This window comes from Aspergillus undulatus, assembly GCF_047715775.1.
Source record: "Aspergillus undulatus strain CBS 261.88 unplaced genomic scaffold BDV17scaffold_5, whole genome shotgun sequence".
Classification (NCBI taxonomy): Eukaryota; Fungi; Ascomycota; class Eurotiomycetes; order Eurotiales; family Aspergillaceae; genus Aspergillus; species Aspergillus undulatus.
Genome location: NW_027396609.1, coordinates 535,799 through 559,641, shown reverse-complemented (window position 1 = coordinate 559,641; position 23,843 = coordinate 535,799). Strand labels below are relative to the sequence as shown.

The 23,843-nt window shown below is 51.2% G+C and overlaps 7 protein-coding genes across 7 annotated transcripts; 5 read left to right on the top strand and 2 right to left on the bottom strand.

Moving 5' to 3' along the window:
- The first annotated feature begins 376 nt into the window (after positions 1-376).
- BDV17DRAFT_253724 (ORMDL family protein) lies at positions 377-2,365 on the top strand. Its single transcript, XM_073756684.1, has 3 exons — positions 377-1,159; positions 1,272-1,630; positions 1,687-2,365. Exons 1-3 carry the CDS (start codon positions 958-960, stop codon positions 1,732-1,734), a joined length of 609 nt encoding a protein of 202 aa, XP_073619608.1. The 5' UTR covers positions 377-957; the 3' UTR covers positions 1,735-2,365.
- Positions 2,366-2,437: 72 nt separating this feature from the next.
- On the top strand, positions 2,438-4,606 carry BDV17DRAFT_253720 (uncharacterized protein). The gene is made up of 2 exons (XM_073756683.1): positions 2,438-2,696; positions 2,754-4,606. Exons 1-2 carry the CDS (start codon positions 2,591-2,593, stop codon positions 4,361-4,363), a joined length of 1,716 nt encoding a protein of 571 aa, XP_073619607.1. The 5' UTR covers positions 2,438-2,590; the 3' UTR covers positions 4,364-4,606.
- An 88-nt stretch (positions 4,607-4,694) lies between these two features.
- BDV17DRAFT_253716 (calponin homology domain protein) lies at positions 4,695-7,072 on the bottom strand. Its single transcript, XM_073756682.1, has 2 exons — positions 6,617-7,072; positions 4,695-6,553 (listed from the first exon to the last, which is right to left on the bottom strand). The coding sequence occupies exons 1-2, from the start codon at positions 6,781-6,783 to the stop codon at positions 4,888-4,890; spliced, it is 1,833 nt and encodes a 610-aa protein (XP_073619606.1). The 5' UTR covers positions 6,784-7,072; the 3' UTR covers positions 4,695-4,887.
- Positions 7,073-7,129: 57 nt separating this feature from the next.
- On the top strand, positions 7,130-8,425 carry BDV17DRAFT_253714 (uncharacterized protein). The gene is made up of 3 exons (XM_073756681.1): positions 7,130-7,341; positions 7,404-7,520; positions 7,587-8,425. The coding sequence occupies exons 1-3, from the start codon at positions 7,269-7,271 to the stop codon at positions 7,952-7,954; spliced, it is 558 nt and encodes a 185-aa protein (XP_073619605.1). The 5' UTR covers positions 7,130-7,268; the 3' UTR covers positions 7,955-8,425.
- Positions 8,426-8,733: 308 nt separating this feature from the next.
- On the bottom strand, positions 8,734-11,176 carry wetA (developmental regulatory protein WetA). Its single transcript, XM_073754838.1, has one exon. The coding sequence runs from the start codon at positions 10,670-10,672 to the stop codon at positions 9,029-9,031; it is 1,644 nt and encodes a 547-aa protein (XP_073619604.1). The 5' UTR covers positions 10,673-11,176; the 3' UTR covers positions 8,734-9,028.
- A 2,353-nt stretch (positions 11,177-13,529) lies between these two features.
- Positions 13,530-15,224, top strand: BDV17DRAFT_175043 (uncharacterized protein). Its single transcript, XM_073754837.1, has one exon. The coding sequence runs from the start codon at positions 13,651-13,653 to the stop codon at positions 14,761-14,763; it is 1,113 nt and encodes a 370-aa protein (XP_073619603.1). The 5' UTR covers positions 13,530-13,650; the 3' UTR covers positions 14,764-15,224.
- A 3,664-nt stretch (positions 15,225-18,888) lies between these two features.
- Positions 18,889-23,124, top strand: BDV17DRAFT_175014 (uncharacterized protein). Its single transcript, XM_073754836.1, has 2 exons — positions 18,889-21,469; positions 21,523-23,124. The coding sequence occupies exons 1-2, from the start codon at positions 19,010-19,012 to the stop codon at positions 22,807-22,809; spliced, it is 3,747 nt and encodes a 1,248-aa protein (XP_073619602.1). The 5' UTR covers positions 18,889-19,009; the 3' UTR covers positions 22,810-23,124.
- The last annotated feature ends 719 nt before the right edge of the window (positions 23,125-23,843 follow it).

The following is a 23,843-nucleotide window of genomic DNA, read 5'->3' as shown; positions in this document are numbered from 1 at the left end:
CACCGTGGGCAATCAGCGATTGCGGCGGTTGCGGCACTATTGACATTATGGTCCATGATTTCAAAAGAAAGTATACAGTATAGCCCGGAACCAGAGTACGAGTGTTTAGGTCAATATGGATTTTAGTAGGTTGCGGTTGGGGACCTTGGTGAGGAGGCTGCTGATGGCTTATATATTTCTGAGCCCTCAACAAGTCTGATCGTAGAACTATGGACAAACCATCCGCACAAAACACCACATAATAAGGAATACTTGAAGGCGAATCTAAAGTCCTTTAGGGAGCCAGTAATTAAAACTCTATTCTTTATAGAAAACCCCCTCACAGTGAAGGATTTGAGAATAAATTGGCCAGCTATGAAGATTTAGGGGTTCATGTGGAAAAACTGCGCTACTGCAGAGATCAGTTTGAGATATATATTTTAGGAGACTTCTAGAAAACAACCATGGTCTAGAACGCCAGACAGCTCTGGAGTCTGGACGCAATGTGAACCTGCCTCGCCTGTCGGATCCCTTTCTGTGGCTATTATTAGACACATCCCACCTGCTCCTATTTCTTCATTTTGATAGGGATTCTGGCCTCAATTTCCGCCAGGGTTGCCTGCACAGCTGAGTTTTCAGCCAAAAACTTTGAAGCCGAGGCAACTTCCACAATATCGAGTGACTCCTGAAGGTTGAAGGGGAACAATTCCCATAAATCGATATTGTTAGATTGGATCCCGTGACCAGCCGATCGGTCGGAACATCTCCAGTTCCTCCGGCCCGCCATTGTTACTCGCTCCTTTAGGTATCATTAACTAACTCGGTCATCCCTCTCCGACAGTCGTCATCCTCGGTACTTTTCGAAATCTTTCCTTTTCCTCTGGCTTACTCTCGTCAATTCGCTCTCATTTCTCTATTTTCTCCTTTCACAGCTACTTACAACACTGTCCGAACACCGCCAAAGTGTCGTCTCTATTAATGCCCCGTGCCATCTCCTTCCCACCGGAGGTTGATACAGGACCGCACCGGCTGGCACCAGACCACACCATGTCTCAGAGCAAGGCAGGCAGACGGAGAAGGTCGAGCAGTATTATTTACCAGGAACCCGCCGAGTCCATTGAGCACACCAGCGACCAGGCCGCCCTCCCGAATCTGAACGCGAACTGGGTTAATGCTAAGGGTGAGTGATTTGCGTGGGCTGTTGTTGCGTCGCTATTGGCCTTTCGTACCTCGTTCATCACTGAATAAAGCAGCTTGAATGTGCAACCACTAACAGCCATGTCTCGCTACAGGTGCCTGGACTATTCATTTCGTCTTGATTGCGGCCTTGAAGATCTTCTACGACATCGTCCCCGGCATTTCGCAGGAAACATCATGGACCCTGACCAATATCAGCTACATGTTCGGATCGTTCCTCATGTTCCACTGGGTGCGGGGCATTCCATTCGAGTTCAACGCTGGCGCTTATGACAACCTAAACATGTGGGAGCAAATTGACAACGGGGACCAGTATACCCCGGCGAAGAAGTTCCTGCTCTGCGTGCCGATCTGCCTTTTCCTTCTGAGTACACATTATACCCACTACGATCTGACATATTTTGTCATCAATTTCCTGGCTACTTTGGGAGTGGTCCTCCCTAAATTACCCTTCGTAAGTGGTTCGCGTCTACGACGGCAGCGCATGGGGATGGCTAACCCAGAGTACAGTCTCACCGATTGCGGATAGGTCTCTTTTCTGATATACCCGAAGAGTAAAGGAAAGCCCTTACGTCCTTCCGAAGGTCTTTCCCTTCAAATTTCCTTACTCGTTTCTCGTCGATTATCCTTTCATTGTGTTTTATTCTCTCCCTCTACTCGCTACTCGCTACTACGCTCTACTCTCCACCTATCCTTGTCATATTTTACTTAATACCTATCACCTGCGCTGAGGCCACATTTGTTGGCGGATCTGGGCGGCTCAATTTTCCGCACCGGCAGGAATGGACCATTATATCCGGGCGCAATCAAAGTTTACCGACGCAGCGAACCTACAGAACCAGAAACGACACAAAAGAATTGGGGTTAGAAGGTGTTTGGCGGCTTTATAAAGGGCAGATATTTTACTATGCAGATATCCCACTATTCTTTTCAGGATGTTTTCCTTGCTGCTTCTTCTCCAACTGTACTATAAGCTTGCGTTGTCTGTACTACGGGCGATCTGGTCATGCAACGATTGCTGCCTTACTGCAGTCTTAGGGTATCACCATAGGATTGCTTTAATTTTGATTGATTGATGACTGTGTCTGACGATCCTTTGACCACCCCAGTGAGAAGAAGAGGTTGCGAGGGCCTTATCTCCGGTTACACTTTGTAGTCAGTTACATAGAAGAGACAACTGAAACATCACCGAAACAGACAGAGAACAAGGCGTAAACTAAAAAGAAATATAGTGGCGCCGATGTACTATTGCTGGAGATTGAAGCCAGCAAAGCACCCTCAACTGTCATTGGCTGGTCGCTGCAATCTAACCTTATCAGGTAATAATTGATGGCCAAGGGACATCTTTCGAAGAGCTTCGTCTCTCGTCTTCTCATCCACATCACAACTCGATTAACTCTTTTCTCTGATTTTGATGGCCGTCCCAGAAAAAGGGGCCCTTCGGCCTCACCGTCATCCCGCGAAGCGCCTGCCGTTTGAGTTAGTCCAACATGTCACCATCTTTTTTGAGGAGAAGCTCCGTTCGTGCCCTCCCGCGCGTCGTCGCGTCGCGATATACTAAATCATTTCGTCGATAGATACCCAGGCCCTCGGCTTGCTCCTGAACGTTCTCACTACTGATTCAAAAGCGTCTACGCCCATCATCATCCCATCTCCACAACATCTCGCACTCGCCGCCACATTCCTCGTCCATCCCTCCACCACCGGGCGACCAAAGACAAACGAGGAGGAAGAAGCGCCCAGTGTCTCCCTTCGTCTTCTGCGCCTGGTGAACAATCTTGTCGGACCTATAAATGCACAATTTGGCAGGGCATTCGCATTCAGACACTTTGAGACCTCGCGTCATGGCGGACGACGTCACTTCGACGATAGTACGACGAATGGATTGGCGGCTAACGGCGAGAAGAGGTTGGACTTGGATAAGGACATCGACATTGACCTGGCGAATTCAGCTTCAGTCTGGTCACGGGCAGAGGACTTTTGGCATGCTGTGGGCTGGGCCTTCAACTGTGCTGTCCTGCACCCGGCCCGTTGGGAGCACTGGCGTAATTGGCTAGAGTTCATGTGCGAAGTATTGGAAGAGGACTGGGACGAGCGCTGGAGAAGAAGGGAAGAGGATCCATCCCATAACGATCGAATATTGAAGGAGAGCATGGTATTCCAATATATCACGAACTCCAACGCCGGGTTCGGCCGCAACCGTCGCATCTTGCGCTCTGTTTTTGCCGACGGTACAGCATCCTCGGCCAATGAATTCCGCGAGGTCTTCCATCGAGAGCTGAAGCTATCACAAAAGAAGGCCTCCAAGGAGAAAGAGTCTAGGAAGAGAGGGGCAGCGGTAAACATCGACGCAGAAGAATACGGAGACTTCTACCTCAGGTCCGACGAGGAGGAAGAAGACGGCTCCTCCGGCCGCGAATCGAAACGCCCACGCAGAGAAAGAGCCACTAGATCGACCAGAAAGACTGCTGCTGCTGCTGCTACACCTACATCTAACCCTACAACCGACTCAAGAACAACACCAGACCCGACCCACGCATCCTCACTCCTAGGCGACGCAACCTCCCTCGCCCTCCGCCAACGCCTCATTCATCTCCTCTCAACCGTCTCCCAATTTTTCCCAAAGGACTTCATGGACCTCCAAGACCTCTACCACTTCCTCGTCGAATTCATTCGCCCCCTCCCCCTGCCAATCTACCAAGCCTTCATCTCCCCGCTCGCCCTCCCCTACTTCTCCCCAGCAGCGCACTCCACCCTCGCCGAATACATCCTCTTCAACCTCCGCGAAACCTCCGCCCCACAAACAGACGACGAATACCTCACACAAGCCAAGCTCGAAAAATGTTTCCTCCCCTACGCAACAGCTAGCTCCTCGCTCTCTGATAACGTCAAGATGTCGCTTGCTCTGGAAGCGCTGATCATCCTGCTAGCAGATAGCAATATGCTTCATGTAACGGAGAAGACGAAGCGTCTTACGAGTCAGGGGATTATTCGGCGTGCGCAGAATGCGCAGCATGAGGGAAGGAAGAATCAAGTTGCCCGTATGTCGGAGGATATGGAGTGGAGTTGGCTTGGTGAGAGTGCGGAGCGGCTGACCTTCTTGGTTGAGGAGGTAATTCCCACGATTGACAGTGCCGGTGTGAGTGCAAAGGGGTCTTCCTTCTCTTCACCGGCTCCGGGGCCTTGATCCTGGACGCCTTTTGCGCGTATTGTTCTTCTTTATTGTGGGGGTTGTATTGCATTGCCATCGCGTGGGCTTTTGCTGATTTAACAAAAGGGATTATCTTGAATGTTGTCTTAAAGTGTTTGTACGTCTATTTGTTCATAGATACCCTTTCTCAATAATGTTGTGGTTTCTCTCTCAGGAAAGAATGAGTGTAATGTTATACGTGTTATGTAAATGCGTGTTATGCTATCACCTTATGCTCTAGTTGATTTATGTACGAGCCTATAATGACTTACGGCTCGGGCTGTGCGCAGTAACCGGATACCTTATCCGTAGAACACGGGAGATTCAATAAACATTTAGAAACATCTGTAGTATTAATGAAGGGAGTGAGAGCTAAGGAATCCTAAAAGTAACTAGTAAAGGGCAGCAATGTGCTTCCAAACGAGGGAATACAAAAGGGGTGATCGGGGATATACTAAACAACACAAAAGCCAAAAGCGCAGCGATGCATGCAAGCAACCCTTCCTTGAAAGGCTTATGGACTATGGAGGCGGCCTAGGCCCAATAATCTGGCGCCTCGCACCACCAACACCAAGCCCCGGCCCGCCGCGATTCTGATTATCACCGCCCATAAACCCATACTGGTGGACGTCCCAAGCGCCCCCCGGTCCCGCACTCATAGAGGGATCCTTGACACCGCGCGCGGCAGCTTCCTGCGTCTGCTTTTGCTCCTCTTCCCACTCTCTCTGGCGCTCGCGCTCGCGCTCCATTTCGCGCTCGAGAAGGGATTTAGATGCCCACCCGCCAGCGCGCGTCTTCTGTTGGGATTCTATGCGGCGCTTGTTTTCGGCGTCGACTTCGGATGTTGTGGTGTAGTCCCGGAAACGGTGGGAGGCGGGTTTGGTGGGAAGAGGGGCGGGGTTGGATGAGAGGAAGCGGTCGACTCGATTTTCTGATGTCTGGGGCTTTAGCGGTTGGGCGGCGGTAGTAGGATCAGGGAGAGGTCGTCGGGGGAGAACAGGCGGGGGAGTTTCTGCCTTGGTAACCGGCTCTGGTTCCTGATGTTGTTGCCATTCACCGCGGAGAAGACGTCGTTCTTGCTCAAGAGATGAGAGGTCGTAGCTTGGCTTGGGGGGAACTGGGACAGGGCGTTTGGTCTCCGCAGGTTTGTTCTCTTTCTCCTTGAATGATTGGCGTTCGCGTTCGTACTCGCGCTCTCTTTCTTTCGCTCGCTCTAGTTGCTGCTCTAGCTCTCGAACACGCTGGCTTTCCTGCGATTCACTGGGCGAAGTCTGCGCGGGCGCGGCTTGACTAGCCCGGTACTGGCTGAGGAACTGGCCTGTTAGACGAACATCGCTCGTTTCTCGTCGTCGCTGTCTCTCATTTTCAAGCCTCTCCTCGGCCTCTTTCTCCTCACGCTGTCGTTGTTGCTCCTCCTGCTCCCACTGCTGTTGTTCCTCGTCCCACCGTCTCCGTTCCTCCTCCGCGTCTTGCCGTTCTTTCTCCCTCAGACGACTCGTTTCTTCTGCCCATCGGCGGCCTTCCTCCTCTCTAGCACGCGCTTCATCCGCTTCGCGCTGTTGTCGGCGGGCTCGTTCTTCCTCTTCCCGCTCCTGCTGGAGCCTCTCCTCTTCTTCACGTCTGCGCTTCTCCTTCTCCGCCAGACTAGGCACATGCGGGGCAGCAGTAGTAATTTGTCGACGAGCACCAAAAGCGACCCCTTGGTTCGCTTGACTGGCACCTCCCATGTATCCATATTGGTGGATATTCCAGGCCGGCTGTGTTACATGATGGTCTGACTTCTTACTCCAGCTACTGACAGCCTGCGGTGATCTACCGGGACTTGAAGGGCCTGAGTTGGAGTTGGCGTCGCTGAGCCCCCGAGATCTTGTAGGCGTGCCAAGACCCTGGCTGGAACCGGTCAAGGACGGACTCAACGTACCGGTCTTGCTCTGTGCCCCAATCGCGCGCGGAAATTTTCCGGGCTGTATGGCGTTGGCTCTGCGACTGAAAGCTGAGATACACTGAAGGACTTGCGCAGGGTCCTTAGCTTCGTAAAGATCGACGGTAAGGAAGACATCGTGGGGCGGAAGGCTTAGGGGAGGAAGTTGACAAGCGCGGAGAAAGTGCGAGATGTTTTCCATCTGGACAAATGGCATCGACGACTGTTTGTACTTAACACCGGGGGAAACCGCAAGGTTGAGGAGCCTGCACGCGGAAAATTGTAAGCAATCTGACACTAACCAACGCCCACCAGAACTTTGTCCTTGCCTGCAGAGTGCGACACCATCCTTGAGCGCCTCAAGGAGGTCACCAGGTGGTAGCCTTTCGCGCAGCACTTCTTCAATCCAAGACCGAACTTCGGCAGCGGCTTGCGGGGTATAGCGGGACAGGCGCAAGTTGCGCAAGTCTTTATCTAATGATGTGACGGACGCCATCTTTGAAGGGTGAAATTCGTGAGTCCCTCAGTAGACTCTCATGCACATAGATATGGATATCAGAAAGCACCAGGTGGCTGTATTCGGCTCTGAAGCGAGGGGTATAGTCGCGGCTTTTGTTGACAAGGGTTGGGAATGACGTAACAGGGGCTGGATCGAAGGGAACGACGAGTGACACTGTAATCAGGCGAGCATATACGAGCGCCAGTAGTTAAGAAGCACAAAGGCTGTCCCAAGGACGGAAAGAAGTGAGATTTGCAAAGGTAGAAGAAGCGAAGAAGGTCATGGTCGAGAGGGCGGGTGGAATGCCTGTTGGGCTCGTTATTTACCGTACGGGTATGTAAGCCCGAGGAAGGTAAGCCGGTGACGTCTGCATTGCGGCGCAGCCAGAATTTCTGCGAATACCTTCGTCCTTACTCAGTCTAATTCGACTGCCTAATCCTCATTCTGACGCTTATAATTGGCATCCGGATACACGCTGACAGATGAGTCCGATCAATAGTCTGTGGTTCAAGTGGAAAAGCCTCCGATTACCCTGGCGAAGATCCTTTCTCGTCGGTATGTTCGCGATTCCGTCTCAAACCTGGAAGACACCCAAGACATCTAACGCTCTCCGACAGGGCAGGATCTCGCGGGAAACACATACTGGGAATTCAGGGACAAATTGAATGCGGGCCGCTTCCGCCGAATACTCAAACCCCGACCGAAAACCCACTATGGCGACGTCCAAGTGAGCCGTAAGTTGCTCTCCACACCTAAACCCCTTCATCCAGCAACTCTTGCCTGACTCCAGTCATTTCTAGCTCAATGGCACCAATGGCTTCGCTACGTCCGACCAGAACCACCCTCGATTCAAGAACAACAAGAAGATGTTCTGAGACAGCGCAGAATCTTGCTACTGGCTGAACAGCAGAAGAAGAAATGGGAGGCCGAACAATCCCGACTGGATGCGCCTGCGACGACACAACAACCGGGACCGGCGACTTCAACCAGTGATCCGACGTTACATGCTGTTCCCGGTGCGCCGAATAACAATCCCAATACCCAGAAGAATGGAGCAGCCCGGGGCAAGGCGTCAACTGCCAAAGAGGACCCCTTTTTCCGGCCTAAGGATGCACCGGGTGAGAAATGGCAACCAGAGTCGTGGACACCTACTTCTTCTAAGAGGTAAAGTTTTGTTTGGGGTGTGCAAATGAAGACGAACACAATATGTATATGGTCGGTATCAGGTACATCGCCATTCTACATCGCGTTTGCTGGGAGATTCGGCCGGCGCTGCATCAAAGCGTATCCTGGCTGAGTGTTTGGCACTATGCCTCTCGGCGACCGTGGCAGTAGCTCATCTCTGTACTCCATCCGAGTAACATTAACAAGCCAGCGTTGAACGAAGGGCCTGCGAGCTTCAGTGTGACGGGCCCTAGGGTTTGAGATTTATCAATACCGTCTCTGTGTGAACTTGAAGGGATGGGATCTTTTACAGCGTTAATGCGCGCCGGCGTCTGTCTTATTCCTGAGACATTGCTACTGTGATGCTGCAGATTATGGACTCGGCTTTGCAGTGGGTTCAGCGGGAGGTAGTAGGGTTTCTGTGGTCAGTAGTAAAAGGAGCTTGCGTTAGTAAACAAGAATAAAATGATTAAATTCTAGAAATTAGAGCTGAGAGTGGTAGAAAGAGGTACAGTACATACCTTAAACAAAAATAATCAGTAATTGTATCGGGAGATAGATATTGAGATAGGGACTCCTCCGCAAGGCTGCACAAGGCTCACAAACAAGAAAGAGTAGAGGAATTGGTAAACAATAATTAGATGACCATGAGACCAGTCACCAACTCACCAGTGGAGTGACCACTCACTCGGGTGCTTACGTTGTCAGCCCTAATACCTATGTATGCATGCGACTTCTTTTACTAAGTAGTGCCGGATGTTTCTACAAGCCGAAAAGTGCAGATTGTCATGTATTCAGTATTGGCAAAGTTGAATAATAAGTGTAACCGGGTATTATCCTGATACTTCATAGGTAGGTACTCCGTAGGTGCTAACAGATCTAAGCCCTCATCCGAACGACCGAAGCTCCGATGATAAAAAGAAATGTACTCTAAGCGCCAAAACGACCATTGCTGAAGGAGAAGAGAGATTCAGAAAACTAAATAGAAAAATGAGAAAGAAAATGCAAAATGCAAGAAGAGCACTCAAAACATATTACAATGTATATATGTTGATGATACAGAGAGAGCGTTTTTGGTTTAGCAGAAAACAGCTTCTAAGGCTTCGACATCCCCACCTGCTTTCCGCACCGCCCGCAGCGCGGCCTCACTAAGCTTGCGCCGCCGATCGCGGGCCTCTTGCTCGCGTCTTGCTTTTGTCTTAGAGCTGCCGCTTGGTGCAACGCCAGTGAGAATTTTCTGGCTGTCGTTGGCAGTGAAATTGACAAATGACACCGTGGCTGATTTGCCGCTCTTAGGGCTTGTACTGGGGGCCTTGACGGGCTTAGGCCCACTCGTTGGTTGAGCGGGCGATTTGCGGCTCTGCGGCCGGCGAGGCATGCTTCTCATCGCCATTCCGTTGCGGATGGCAGATCCGTTTGTTGGCATGGTGTTTGTTTTGGGGGATATGGAGGGCGATCGTGATGGGTTGGGCATATTTGGCGTTGTGAAAGACGATGAGTCGACATATTGCTGGGGCGTATGGGTATCGAGGCTGTATGAGTTGGTGTCCTGAGTGTTGGCGGTTGTTGGTATCGTGGAAGAGGGGAAAGACGAAGACATATCGAACGACGTAGTTGGGTCTAGTTGAATCATGAGCCCCCCCTGCAGCATATCATTATTATTGGCAGACGCTTGGATTGGCCATTGCGGAGCCGGAGACGCAATCATATGTTGATATGAAGCATGGCGCTGCGCCACCTCGGAAGGCATAGACGACCACCATGTCTGCGGGTCGTGGCTCTGAAGTTCCGGCGTGAACTGGAATGCTGGTGTACTCATAGCATCGGAATTCCAGGAAGACATTGATTGAGGGTCCGTGGAATGTGGGGATGAGAAGAATTCTCCTGCAGAAGGAGGGCTTGGTGTCAATGTAGATGTGTTTGTCTGATTTAAATACCTCTGCTGCTGGCTCGTTAGAGCATTTGCGGAGGGTGACGGCATGGGAATTGCGGGAGTCTGAGTGATATAACCACCAGAGTCGAATTGTTGATGCATCTCTGTCGGCGCTTGAAAGCTTTCTACTGAGTGATTCATCTGCGCAGCGGTGTGCTTAGGGAAGTTTTCTTGTTGGACGAGGATGTCAGATGGTGGTGGCGACAATGGGAGGCACCCATCCGAGTTGTGGATGGCGAAATCTTGAAGTCGTTGAGCCCAGGCCTCAGGATAAGCCATCCTACTGTTCCCTTTCTGAACTTGAGAGGAGCGCAGTAAGCCGCGGCGATCATTAGAATCGCGGTGACGACGGATGGTCTTCTGAGTGAATAGACCTCCCTTGGCTTTCGAGCCAGGAGTCTTTGGAGGGGTCGAAGGCGTCGAGCGGGGTATGGAAGCCTGGGAGCTTCCAGTTGAAGGAGCCTCGAGCTCAACGTTTGACTCCAAGACAGCTGAAGGTTGGGTGCTGTCCTGGAAAGCGAGATTGTCGTAGTCCGCAGAGCAACTCGTATTCTGCGACAGAGACCAAAGGTCCTTGCTCCAGTCCTGCGCCGACTGACGGGTGTGCTGCGTGGTGGAAATAATCGGAGATTGGTCGCCACACTCGGTTGAGAATGAGTCGAGTGGAAATATTTGGTCGAATTTGTTTGGAAACGAGAAATCCTTGTTGCCGTCCGTGCTCGATGTCTCCATATTGACGTACTGATTAAACAGATCATTGAAAGAATGATCAGATGGTTGGGCGAACATCTTGTCAGCGGGAGATCTTCTTCCGTTTGCGGCGACGAAGAGGCTGCCAAAGACTTGACCCAGACAGTTGAGAGAAAGACGAGATATGATTGGCAACAAGGTCGCGGAAGTCAAGTATAGTAAGCCTGGGAAATAGAGCCGGAGATCCGCAGTGGTGCGAGTATGGTAGAGGCGTGCAGGTGGAATGCAGCGCGTAGGAACTGTTTGCTGGATTGGCAATCAAAGAACACACTGCAGAAGGTGCAAAGAAGACAAAGCAAACAAACAAAAGCGCGATGGCTCTTTTTGAATTGCCACAGCTCTCGCCAGCCTCTGAATTCCCTTCGCATTCCAGTCTTTCTAAAGATGGGAGAGGAATGCGCACTAATGGCCTGGCGGGGTGTTGATATCGACCGCTCTCTGGCAATCGAGCCAGGGAGGACGAACTATTGATTCCCAATTAACCTCAGTCACCAATCACAGATGAGAAGAATGAGTAGCTGATCAAGACCCTCAAACTTCACACGCACTGGGTGACGAAGGGTTGGACTCGAATCCTGAATGGCCGCCCACTGGAATGCAACGAGCACTATGCCTGGAACGGGCGAAGGGGCATCAGCTGGGCGAGCATAGACAGATCGGGGATTAGCGGAGATGAATAATGCTGAACGATTCAGTGTGAGGACGTGCAAGCAATAGACGAAGATCAATCGGCTCCAACGGCAGAGTCCGTTCGGCCTGGCCTGAAGTAGGTATCCTCAACCGTGGATGCGGCTTCATGAATATAAGCGTCATGATGGTTCTCGACCAGAAGCTAGCAAGATAGAAGTAGTATTCTAGGGCTACAACGATCTGCGCTAGTCACTCACCTATCCAATCGCGTTGTCTAATATCTTGCAGTCAGTGGAGCTGTTGTTCTTTTCTTTCGGCTATCCAGTCCACTGGGGCGGATGAAGCTTGGTGGACTGTCTGTCAAGTGTCAAGGTGACGGGGCTAAGTCGCTGGGAGGAATGTGCGCCTCCAGCAACAATGCACGGAATAGACCTCTGGTATGCTAGAGGATACAGACATACGCGTACTTGGCACATCTGTGCGCCACTTGTCTGGAAAGTATTGTGTGATCTGCATCTGTCAAAGAGATTTCTGCTTCAGGTTGGGTTTCTATTATTATCCCAGGTACGAGACAGTGGAGGAACTGTAGTTCGCATTTTCGCATTCAGTCTCCGTGGCCCCAGGTTTCTCAATAGACAAGCCCATAATCTTTCTGCACTTGCTGTCTTGCTCGTCTTAGCACATGGCGAGGCTGTGAACTCGTGCTGCAGGGGTCTGAACCTAAACGTGGGTTTCAGAGGTGCGCCCAGTTGGTTTCTTTGTTCTCTGCCCTAAAGTCGGTCTGTCGCGCAACAGAACCAACACCAACAGAGAGTCCCATTGGATAAGGAACTCAGATATAGTTATTTTCTGTCCGGTACGTGCGGTGCGCCCCTGTAACAAGCAGGGGCTTCATCTCTCTCGTGGTATCATGATGAGGTGAGATTCGGGGACTTGGGGTCATGGTAGAAACCGAAGTGCGACAAGACAAAGATCTGTAGAACTGAGGAACCATTTCACAGGTCGACTACCTCGGTCTCGAGTCATGGACACAGGAGCGATTGTTGGGCTGAGCAACCCACAAAGAAGTGTTGCATTTTCCGATAATGGCACATTTGTAGAGAAAGCCGCGAAGAAGAATGTTCAACCTTTTCTAGTAATGGATAATTGTCGACTAAAATATCGCGGCTGGAGAATTCTGTGAGGCAGACGATTTGATTCATACAAGAATGCAAAGTAAATGTCAGGATTAGAAATGCCGTCAATAGGGCAAGAGTTGTTGTCTCAATGAGCGGCGTGCGAGTAGTTATCGCCTGTCAAGCTGGAGGATGAGAGGCAGTTCCCAAGAGGTTCCTCTTCTGCAGCACCTGGATATGGCAGATTGTAAAACTTCAATTCCTCAAGCCACTGGTTGTCCAATAATGTGAACACTCGAGATGATGGCGAGCCTGGAGACGACGAAGGGGCCCCGTAACCAAAGATCACGTGTCGATCGACAAAAACTGTAGTCACATGATTAAGGCGCTAGACCAAGTATGGACACCCAGGCCAAAGCCGGCCCGAAGTCACGAGTCATCTGCCTTGCCTTTGTCGATGACGGAAACCTCATAGCCTCTTTCCAGAGTCAGCAGAGGGTCTCCTTCTTCTCCTCTTCAGCACTATCCTTTGTGCTATAGTTCCATGCCCCGTCGCTATTGCGTGTCAAGACCAAATATTTTCATCACTACGCTCCATTTTTGAGTGGTAGTCGCCTGTTTTCGCGCCGCCACCCCTCCCCGCGCCTCCGTACCTCGGACGACCTCCCACGAAAAGTGGGCACGACCTCATAGCCAACGTTCGCCATCACCCCTCACGATACACTTACATCACTTGTGCAGGGCTGTCAATCCTGACCTTGTGTCTACTCAAGCCTCATTATCGCACAGAAACCAGTGACAAAGGATACGAATCGCGCGTACCCCATTCTTGCCCCTTTCCAACTCGCCACCGACCATAGTCTATATGTATTTCGCCGAAGAGTTTACCATCAGAACCACATCTGCTTTGGACCAGCAACTAGAGAATATCAAAGACGCCCACCTTACAGCATCAACTCGGATTTTTACGCGCGACTCCAACATGTACTCCAAGATCCAGGCCGAGGGACGCCCCTGTTTCCCTCAGTAGGCGGATTCTGAACCTGCTATTTGCCATGGACTCCTACAAGTGCATTGGGAGGCATTTGAAGCCATACTTTCACATCAAGAACGACTACACCTACCTTGCTCGCTCAGCTGGCAGTAGCTGAGAGCATTTACGGAGGCGGTATTGGATATCCGCCTCAAACGCAATTCATTTTTTACACCTTAGGCCTCTAGCCGTCTGCTCTTCCAGGTGAAGTGACCGATAGTTCGGCCTAAGGCCTAACAATGAGCGTCCAGACTTTGGGCAGAAAGTCCTGGGAGTCATTGTCATCAACTTTTTCGCATATGGAAATCTCGCTCTCACGGGACAGTTGTTATGCGTCAGACGAGATGTCTGTAACCTCTAGCCATCCTGCTGTTGCCAGCACTCATGTGCCATCATTTGTGCCTTCTGCGGATAATGCTTCACGCCAGTTCCCAAAACCGATATTAAAAAGACCTTATGCCGAGATTGAAGATGACGAAGAATCAGAATCGGGCTATGCCTCGGATTCCTCGGAATACAACGCTGATGAAATTTTCGAAGAAACCGACGACGATCTGTGTGACATTCTCGATTGGGACGACAGCTCTGATGTTATGTCTGAACTCTGCATTGATGATATTGAGTCTTTTGATGGCTCATTTATCTCTTTCGAATCTAACGTACGCTTTGACTCGGAAGTGCGCTATATTGAGCCGGTGAAGTATGAAGAGGAGGATAACGCCGATGCTGGCATGACCTGTCACGAAATGATGGCACTGGCACGAGCGTCCTCGTACCCGAACAAAGCTCATGGAGAAACCTACAGCGGGGCGGAAACCAGCGACATTGATGACGCTGATCATGAAGCCATCGCTGACTCGATCGAACAGCTTCCTGAGCATACAGATGATGTTCTTGACCTTGATAAGAGACTATTTGAGGCCTACATGAATGGCATCAACGGGATTCGGAATCCTGAATACAAAACCCGACTTCGTGCTCGGGTTGCAGACTTCAAGTCAGGTCGTGTGCGATCACCTTTTCTAGACCAGGACGGCGCCAGAGCAGTATATTTTGACACGGTCCTCAACCACGTCATCGGGACTTTCCGCAACATCGTCGTCAAAGATGAATTTAGTGATCTTGCCAAAGTCGGCAGTGAGGCTGAGCATTTTCGCCAGGGACCGAAGTCCAATCAAGAAACGTTCGACAAGATTGAGCGTTTACTATGTGAACGCATGATCAACGGCGACGTGACCATTGGACCTGATGAACTGAGCTTTTTTGCCAGCGGTGTCGCCTACGCCCTTGAGAATTGGAGGTGCTATTCACCACCCAGTGCTACTCGTGCTACTGAGAAAGGGGGTGTATGAACAGGCACTCCAGTCAAGTATCTTACTATGGACAACTATATTTCACGTTTTACGATCAGCAACGAAAAGAAAATGCATTTAAGCGGGGTCCAAATGTTTATTCTATCTATATCAAGTTATAGATTTTGAAAGTTTCAACAACGAATCTAGGATCAATATTATCTAGTCATTACCACTCTGGTTGCTCTTCTCTTCTCTTCTGCTCCTTCCCACTGAAGCAGGAGTCTCAGTGCTCCAGGCTTGACTCGTATCTATAGTCTACTGCACACACTAGTCTGGAGGTTGTTCCTTAGTCCCCTGTAGATCTTCATCTACCCCGTGCAGAATGACGACGCTGCCATGACACGTTTGCCAATGTTGCCATAGATAAACACCCGGAGTCCCGAAGGATCAAGCTTGAAACTTGGGAGTCCGTTAGACCATGGATTTAGACTACAGACCAACGGTTCAAGACTCGTGGGCACTGGACACTGGCCGGGCACATGGATGTGATTCTGAAACGGCGCCGGCCCGCAAGTTGGCACGTCCCGTGCCAAACTAAAAAGAACATCCCTGTTTGCACGCCATCTTTTGCTTCGTCGCAGAAATTGTAGTATTTGGAGTATCTAGACTATCTAGGTCCAGACCACCAAAGAACAAGAAGCAGGATTTCGTTTTCGAGTTGCACCTGCTGCACCTCATTCCTAGATCGTATATACCACCGAGCGCGCTGATCACTATCTGTTTTGTGAGGCCGAGTCCGGAGATCTGCGTATGGAGCTGGGAATTCGGCGTGGAGATGAACCAGAACACAAATATCTATCTACTATGAGCATAACAATGAGATTGTGCGCATGAGCTTCAATAATGCTTATACCTTACTGCTTATACATAGTAAGGTTATGCAAACTTCATGCGTACAGAGTAGTATGACTGTATGAGTGGGCATATGGCCGAAGCTTACAGATCTGAGGCTGGGGCTTATGTAGGTACATTAAGCAACGCATCTACTTGTATACTTTCTTGTAGGTTACTCCAGCATTTGGCGTGATACTATGGTGTCTCGTTGGCAGATGATGTTGCCCCGCTGGACATAGTATGTAATTGCTGGTACCAGTGGCAGAGTCAGATTTACCGACGCACATCCGCGAAAGATGATGTGTTCCTGGTCCGTGATATTGCAGGTATGGTGTCATATTGCAGACACAGTAAGCAGTAAAGTCGTTAACTGACATCGCCCCCAAATGCCCCGACGTCCCGTTTACCACTAGCTTTGCCTTCTTCGTCATCTTCGACTTGACTTACGCTTACTACTGTGAAGACACGTACTCTGAAGTATTTGGAGAATCATAAATGGGCCGGGGATGCATCTTGGCCCCAATTTTTATATAAGAGGAAGATTACGATGACGGGGGTCACCGCAAGGCGTGGGGGCTATATGCAGGGAATCTGCGTCCTCTTCCTGTGTGAAGAACAAATGTGCTCCGAGCTTGCTATGCTGAGCCTAGTTACGGACTGGCCCGAACGGTTGAGCTGGTGTTAACCATGGCTGCAACCCAGCTGTATGTCGATCATGGTTCGACCTGTCTTGAAGCAGGGGAATCGTGCGGAGCTAGGACCAAGGGAGGACCTGAAGCAAGCTGAAGCACGCTGAGGCAACGGGAGGGCTCGCGGCAGTGAGCAGTTCGAACGACCGGACCTTGCCATAGTGGAGTATGAAGTGTAGCATGCAGAACATGAAAACACGAGAGCCGCTCCCCTGAGTCAGGGATGGCCGTTTAATAGTTCGAGCATGACTATTTCGGGGTACAATCAGTCAGGTTGTCAACCACATGGGCATGATACACCGAACATTCCCCGCTGGATTACGAAGATAAAGTTGCGGTGAAATGCTCATCGCAAGACATTTCCTCAAACAACCGGATTGGCAAGAAGAAGAATGACAATGTCTCACCATAATAAGCTCACTGGGAACGCCTCCTTGCGATCTGAAGGCCGGAGCGCAGAGAAGCCAATTATCGGCGGTGATTCTGTCGATAAATTCAGGCCATCTCGCTAGCCCACGCAACGAATCTCGAGGCATGAATCGCGCGAACCACACTCGTATCCATGGTTTGCTGCCCTGAATACGGCAGAATCGACAAAAAGATGGTCGAAACCCCGCTTGAAGTATGAAGAGGGGCCAAGATTGCTGCCATCGGTTGCGAGGACCCAGGCGAGAGGGCCTGACTCGGGACCGATACTTGGAAAGTCGGAATCTGAATCGAACACGCTGCGGCCGGTGGGCGCGGATTATAAGCCGCGTCGAATTGTCCTGGATCGATGACTTTTAAGCATGAGTCCGACCAGCCTGACCAGTGACCAAGGCTTCATAGGTATACACTATGCTCAAGTCAGCGGACGAAAACCTTCGAATGAAGGATAAGCGTGTGACTTTTGTGTATTAGGAGTCGGACTGTCCACTTGTTTCATGCGAGGAATTTGCCATGGTCTTTGTTGTATATCCAGGTAGTCTGCGACCAGGCAGACTAAGCGTCAGGACAAAGACGGAATTGGCGGGTACGAAAATCGTTGCACTGTGATCCAGTACATATCTCCTCTTGGCTGCTGTCATTAATGCTGTGAATCTGTGACTGGGCAGCGTGGTAGCATAATCATTATTGCAGTACTGTTTCTCCCGACTAGAACTTGGGAAGAGCATGAACGTTGTTCTTCCCGAAAATTGGCCGCATAGTAGTTGACAATCGTGATGATGGCCAGCTCTGCTGACATCAAGACTCAAGGCCAAATTTTAGAGTCCAAGCAACTTGAATCCGTGTTCTTTCATGTCTTTCACGGCGGGAAAAGCAAATATGCAGGCTTCAACAGCAAGAAGGGTCAAAGTGGCCTTCTCCAGACTTCGGGCCCCAAGCGACCTGCCGACAGTCGAAGGTTCTTTGCGCCTTCCGGTTCCTGCCTGAAGCAGTAAAGTGGCTGGTCCAGGGTGTGGGAGAGCAAGTGGAACCCGGCCCAGTCTGGCTCGGGCGACCCCTCGGGGCTCAAGGCTGCTTCTCTGTCTAGATTACGGCATAATGCACAAGATGCTATAGGTTGTTGTAGCGAGCAAAGCGATACTATCGAATCGTGACACTGACACTGACAAGCTGGTTCCTGAGCAACGTTTGGGTTGTGACGGAGGCATGCAGCCAGATATCGCACCCAGCAGATTGGACCGTGGTAGATTAGCCCCGGACGCCTGCCAGACTATTGAAATCGACACGACCAGAACCATGGATGGCCGGCGAACTATGAGTGCTTGCCCTGCACATCTTGGCTGGAGAGTTGACTATCCTCGACGATCGCAGCAAATGCTCCGCGCTGCTGCCCTCGTGCTGGCCGCAGCGCCCGCTCGTGGGCTTTTTGGGCGCTGCAGCAGACTCAGGGACAGCACGACGTGTGGCCCCTCGCCCGGTGCACTGGGCTGGGGCCTGTTATTTGCTGGCTCCCACAGTCAGGATACGCCATCTCGGGCCCACCGTCTCCTGATTCTGCAAGACCACTTTAGCGTGGTCCAGATGCGGGTACCTTAATGGACCACTGGGACTGGATATTCACGATCAGAGAAATCAAGACTGCTGTGAGAGTCAAACCATCGCCAGTCTCGGGCACTCCTGAATCTGAATCTTCCCGTCTCTCAACTCGCTCTCCTCTGCATCTTTCCCTTCGTCCACCTACTTCTTCATCTAGTCCATCCATCCATTCCTTCATCTCTTTCACACTCGCACTCTCTGTCACCCACTCTCGTTTCCCCTTCCCGTCCTTCCCGACACTCCCTCGGACGAAATGAACAACGGTCGCTGCTGATTGCTTGATCTGTCACACAGGGTATGTTCTGACAGCAATCCAACTCCGCATCTCACGCTTATTCTGCATTCCCTCTCTGCCTCTTTCATTGTTTTTTTCTCCCGTCGGCGCGCTGGGCCCAAAAAAGAGAAAAGAAAAGACCACAAAGGAGAGCGGCGAACTGCGCAGAAAACCGCCCGCATTTGCCCTGCTGCCTCTATCAGACTTTTGGACTTTGGAATGCGCTGCACGAAGATCACGATTCCGAGAATAATCTAGCTTAGCTGGGCAAAATACAGGAGAAATACAGGTTGAGGCTGACGGGGGATTTTCTATGTCTTCTGTGGCTTGCATTTGGCTGACTCGATGAAAGAGAATTGCCATCTCCTAGGACCTCATTCTACACTATTGACATTCCCTCCCCACTCTCGCCTGTCATTTAAAGATGCAGCAACCCTTAAAATCGCCAGAGTCCGACTATGGGACAACGCTCTCGCGCTCTCGGTCTCGCTCCCGCAGCGCCAGTATCTCCAGTGATTCGCAGCTCTCCCTCATGCATCTCGCCCCTCCATCCGTGAACCCGCCGCCCTCCTTTATCGTCCCAGCCTCTGCTTCTCAGATTATCACCTCCGACCAGGAATTTAATACCGCAGACTTTGTAGCTGACGAAGAAGACGACTCCGGTGCCCTCGTCACTGCTGACGCCTTGTCCGTTCTCAATGGATTCCTCGACTATCTACTTCTCAACATCCTAGCGGCAGCCAAATCGACGCAGCTAGCTTCCATCAGACCTGCTGTCGCTGACGTATTAAAACCCCGACTGGCGAACTTGGTCGTTTCTGTGGCGGATGAAGAATTGAGCGAGTACCTGGGAGAGACGGAGGACGAAGAAACAGAGTTTCGCGGTGGCCAGATGCCAAATGGTGAATTTGACCTGATTCGCACCTGGAAGCTGACGCGCTTGCGTTGCATGGTCTATACACGTCTTGGCGACATGGAAGAGGATGACGAAGAGGAATATATCGCTCAAGAAGGTCTGGTCGATGATGAAGGCGCCCCCCGGCGCTTTACCAACCATATTGGCAACATAACGCCCGCTGCGGCCATATTTCTCACATCGATCATCGAACATATTGGGGAGCAGGCCCTCATCATTGCTGGAGAGACCGCTCGATCTCGACTTGCACCCAAACTCGTCGTTGAACAATATGATGATGAAGATGAAGTAAAAGAGAGAAGCAGCATGAACCGGTTGGTAGTCGAAGAGCTCGATATCGAAAAACTGGCGCTGAACCCGACGCTTGGACGGTTATGGCGGACGTGGAGAAAACGTACTCGTACACCAAACTTGTCTCGACTGGCATCCCGCGATTCGCTGCGACGACATGGCACTCTTGGTCTGCATAGCAGAAAGAGCAGCTTTTCTGTGGCTGATGACTCTCAATCGCCGCTTTCGCCTCCCCTAGAAGAGCCCAACTCGGAGACTCAATCTGACATCGACCCGATATCTGTTCCTCTGCCCATGGGAAAGAACGATATCCAAGAGATTGAGAATGCCGACGACGTCGAGACAGGCGAGTTCCAGACTATGCAAGCCGTCGTCGCTCACAAAGTGCGCCCGCAAAGTCTAATGGTGCTCACTTTACAATCACCACGAACGCCATCCTCCAATGCTAGTTCGCCTGCCACACCCGTGGGCCGAAGTGTCCCGCCTCCCCGCCATGCTCGATCAAGGTCTCTACCAGCCGCCGCTTGCCCCTCTGAAAGCCTCGAGATTGACCAAACTGAATCGGCTGACTCGGCTGCTCGCAAGCCATCTTCGGCTTCAGAAGAGCGACGTCGCCTTGAGACCATGTATGAACACGAGGAACGTGAGGAACGTGAGGAGGGTGAGGAGCGTGAAGAGGCTGAACGATTTGAGAAGGCTCAGGAGAACAAAGCTCAGAAGATTGAGTCCTCTTCCACGGAGCTCTCTCAGTCAGAACCTCAACCAAAACTGGTCTCAGCTGCGCCCGAGGATATCTCATCAGATGTCAAAATCGAAGACACCGCACAGGAAAAGAACGTTCCGTCGCATATTGCGAACAGTCCGGCCAATGGAGCCCAATCCTCAACATTTTTGATTGAGCCAGACACGATTATCGAAGGCCAGGGAACTGCCGAAAGGCCATCCTTGTCTTCTGTACAACGGCCAAAGCGGAAGTCGAGTGGCGATGTCGCGCGTCGTGATAGACAATTGGCTTCCTCAACACCTTCACCGAGCGAACAGGGGTTGGAGAGCGTCGTTAGTCCACAAGAAAAGCAGATTGAAGAAGACGTACCTGACCAACCTATCGCTGTTGCTATCACCACCTCTACCGCAGAACCAGCTGCAACACCGAATCGTGAAGTCCGCCCCTCGATGGAAAGCACTCGCGGGTCAAGACCGCCGTCCAACTCTGGTGACAGCACACGCTCTAGTTTCTCGCGTCCTTACCACCGCCCCAGCCCGCTTAACCTGACAAGTGGTAGCCAGCGCTCTGCGACGTCGTCAATCTCAAGCTCCGCCACAGAGCGTGCAGGAGTGCAGCGAATTCAAGCACGGCCGTCAACTTCCGCAACATCATCGCCCCATCCTTCAACTCTGGCGAAACCTCGCAGATCAGGCAGCTTCAGTAGCAACCGGGAAAAACGCCCCATGACTGCCAATTCCAGCACAGGATCTCAGGTCTCCACCAAGCTCAAAGGTTTGATAAATCGGCCAAATGAGGCGGCTTCTCAACGCCCCCGCCGTGATTCAGAAACAAGCCGAAGGTCCGGTGGAACTGGAGACTCGAGTGACGATAAGTCTGGTTTGGATGAGCTGATCCGCAGCGAGGAGACGCTCCACTTTACGCTCACACCGAAGAGCGTCAGAGAGATGGACGTATGTTATCCCGATCCTCAAAAAGCCTTGCCTATAATACTGACTTTCGATAGTTCCCGGATGCGCCGAAATGGAAAGCCCAGCGATCCAATACTTCCGACATGGCAGAGGACGCCTCTCGTTCTAGGGCCTCGACAAGGACACCAACGACCATGTCGAGTCAACCCTCGCCCAAGACCAGAGCTCCTGAGGCGGCAAAGCCTAAGCCAAATCCTGCCCCTATTCAAGCGCCTCGTGCGCCTAGCTCACAAAAGTCGAAGCCAGGAATGGCTCGAGACGCCAGACCCGGGAATGATAGTCTTTCCGATTTTGCGGAGTTTATCCGGAATTCTGGGCCCGCCAGTCCCCCGATCGCCAAGTCTCCTGGTCGCGAGTCCTCTGATACGGCTGAATTGACAAAGAGAACTTCTCGGGCTCCTTCTCGGGCCGAGAGCGCACTTTCGAACTCGACTCGTGGACCTCGGGCGCAAGCCAGATCTGCTGCACCCCCCAAGAGTGAAGCAAATTCGACTTCCGATCTTATCGACTTCATCCGCGAAGGTCCACCCACTGCTGGAGCACGTCGTATTTCGCGCACTGTCGCGCCATTCCGCAGCACCATGGACTCGGAAGATATGGCGTATGAGCACGGTACCCCCTCGGTCACCAGCACTCAGGGTGAATCAACAGCCACCAAATCACAAGCGTCGGTCGGCTCCCGCACCGGGCTTCTCGACTCGTCGGCCAAGAAGGTCAAGTCAGCGCCGTCGAAGCCGCAGCCGAGCTCGATAGCCGTCGACGACGATCCTCTACCTAAGCGGACGCGGCGCCGGGTACCAGACCCTTACGACCTAGACTGGGACGATGAGGAGTTTGAAGCGATGTTGGAAGAAGAAGAGAAGCCGAAGCCCAAACGTGAGGAGGAAAGTCTGATAGACTTCCTTCGTAACGTGCCTCCACCTCCATCGGAACCTGAAGTCCAGCCGCTTTCTGTCAACAGCCAACGCACCAGAACCCCGACTGGCGGTACATCCTCCATGAAGGCTCGACTCCTTCGTAACACCTCGTCCGAAAAGAATTCCGTGCCCAAAGTCCCCTCAGCGAAGCCTTCTCAAATCTCTCTCCGTCAGCAGTCAGATCAGTATTCAAGAAGACCGTCCAACTACACGACCAAGTCCAATTCAGAACGCAACAACACCGACGCTATGTATGGCCTCTCGTCTGTCTCGGAGCGGCAGACAGAAACCAGCGCGCTGGCCGACTTCCTGCGGAACACAGGGCCTCCCGAGCCCCCTCGACCCCCGCCCAGGGACTCGAGCTTCTCTCGCTTCTTCGTTCGGCGCAAGAAGGTTGAAGCCTGATTCTTTCTTTCAACACGATTTTTTTTTCATATACACTTTTGAGTTTCCATTCTTTATTTAATCAATGACGAAGTTTCCATGTCCTCGGTGATGACCTGTCTTTGAGCGCTGCGAAACGTCTGATGACATTTTCCCCTTACCTCTCTTCATACTGCAGGTAGACATCGGCGTTTACCTGATTCCATTATGGTCTGCTTCATTCCCACGGCTCTTTTGCAACCTTGCACAGGATTACATTCGCTGAATTCGTGTTCCGGCTGCGATTCACAATGAACTATTTCCGGTCTTACCTTTTCTTCGCTTCTCCATCTCCGTTTCCTTCTTTTTCCTGACTATTCTCCAATACCCCTTGGTTGGTTTCTCCATATATATTTTTTCTCTTCTTTCCATCTTGACAAGGGTTTTACGGTTCTGAGTACATATTCGAAATGTCGGTCAATCTCTTGTATCTTTCGGCGGTTTTGTCTTGCCAAAATTCTTGCCTGTCTTGACTATCTATCTTGTTGGCTTTTCCTTCATACATCTTGGCTCTCGTTAAGACTAGGCTTCTTCACTCGCCTACCTACCAATGTTTCCTACTCAAGTAATAGAATCGGTCTCTGATATGGAATGAATGTTTCTCTTACCGCATGTTTATCTTCGTAACCACCTACCTGGTGACAGATCACACACAACCTTTCAAAATCGGTAGCCAACCCCCTTGCCTATCTATCGATTTGGTTCTTAGACGCACATTACTAGGTAGACTAGCCAAGCCTGCACAAAGTATAATCATCGCACAACTTGAAGCAACCAGCCCCAAAGTAAACCAGAAACCAATCTAGATGAATCATTAAACTATTACTATCCATAGACCACCAATTCATAACCCATGCATTCTATCACGAACGGCATCGCATCGCATCATATCCATCTTCAACCGCAACGCAACGCAACGCTTTCCTCCCAGGATTCTACATCAGGACCCGATCCATCCATGACTCACCCCCTCACCGTTTCCCAGTTCCCATCTCCATCTGCGTGCTTCAATAGTC

What these genes read in the sequence shown, in the direction of transcription:
- BDV17DRAFT_253724 (XM_073756684.1), top strand. Translation starts at nt 958, where the DNA reads ATGCCCCGTGCCATCTCCTTCCCACCGGAGGTTGATACAGGACCGCAC. An exon ending in GAACTGGGTTAATGCTAAGG is followed by an intron (nt 1,160 to 1,271) that starts GTGAGTGATTTG and finishes GTCTCGCTACAG; the next exon opens with GTGCCTGGACTATTCATTTC. An exon ending in TCCTCCCTAAATTACCCTTC is followed by an intron (nt 1,631 to 1,686) that starts GTAAGTGGTTCG and finishes CCCAGAGTACAG; the next exon opens with TCTCACCGATTGCGGATAGG.
- BDV17DRAFT_253720 (XM_073756683.1), top strand. Translation starts at nt 2,591, where the DNA reads ATGGCCGTCCCAGAAAAAGGGGCCCTTCGGCCTCACCGTCATCCCGCG. An exon ending in CTTTTTTGAGGAGAAGCTCC is followed by an intron (nt 2,697 to 2,753) that starts GTTCGTGCCCTC and finishes TTTCGTCGATAG; the next exon opens with ATACCCAGGCCCTCGGCTTG.
- BDV17DRAFT_253716 (XM_073756682.1), bottom strand. Translation starts at nt 6,783, where the DNA reads ATGGCGTCCGTCACATCATTAGATAAAGACTTGCGCAACTTGCGCCTG. An exon ending in GATGGTGTCGCACTCTGCAG is followed by an intron (nt 6,554 to 6,616) that starts GCAAGGACAAAG and finishes TTCCGCGTGCAG; the next exon opens with GCTCCTCAACCTTGCGGTTT.
- BDV17DRAFT_253714 (XM_073756681.1), top strand. Translation starts at nt 7,269, where the DNA reads ATGAGTCCGATCAATAGTCTGTGGTTCAAGTGGAAAAGCCTCCGATTA. An exon ending in GCGAAGATCCTTTCTCGTCG is followed by an intron (nt 7,342 to 7,403) that starts GTATGTTCGCGA and finishes GCTCTCCGACAG; the next exon opens with GGCAGGATCTCGCGGGAAAC. An exon ending in TGGCGACGTCCAAGTGAGCC is followed by an intron (nt 7,521 to 7,586) that starts GTAAGTTGCTCT and finishes AGTCATTTCTAG; the next exon opens with CTCAATGGCACCAATGGCTT.
- wetA (XM_073754838.1), bottom strand. Translation starts at nt 10,672, where the DNA reads ATGTTCGCCCAACCATCTGATCATTCTTTCAATGATCTGTTTAATCAG.
- BDV17DRAFT_175043 (XM_073754837.1), top strand. Translation starts at nt 13,651, where the DNA reads ATGAGCGTCCAGACTTTGGGCAGAAAGTCCTGGGAGTCATTGTCATCA.
- BDV17DRAFT_175014 (XM_073754836.1), top strand. Translation starts at nt 19,010, where the DNA reads ATGCAGCAACCCTTAAAATCGCCAGAGTCCGACTATGGGACAACGCTC. An exon ending in AGAGCGTCAGAGAGATGGAC is followed by an intron (nt 21,470 to 21,522) that starts GTATGTTATCCC and finishes GACTTTCGATAG; the next exon opens with TTCCCGGATGCGCCGAAATG.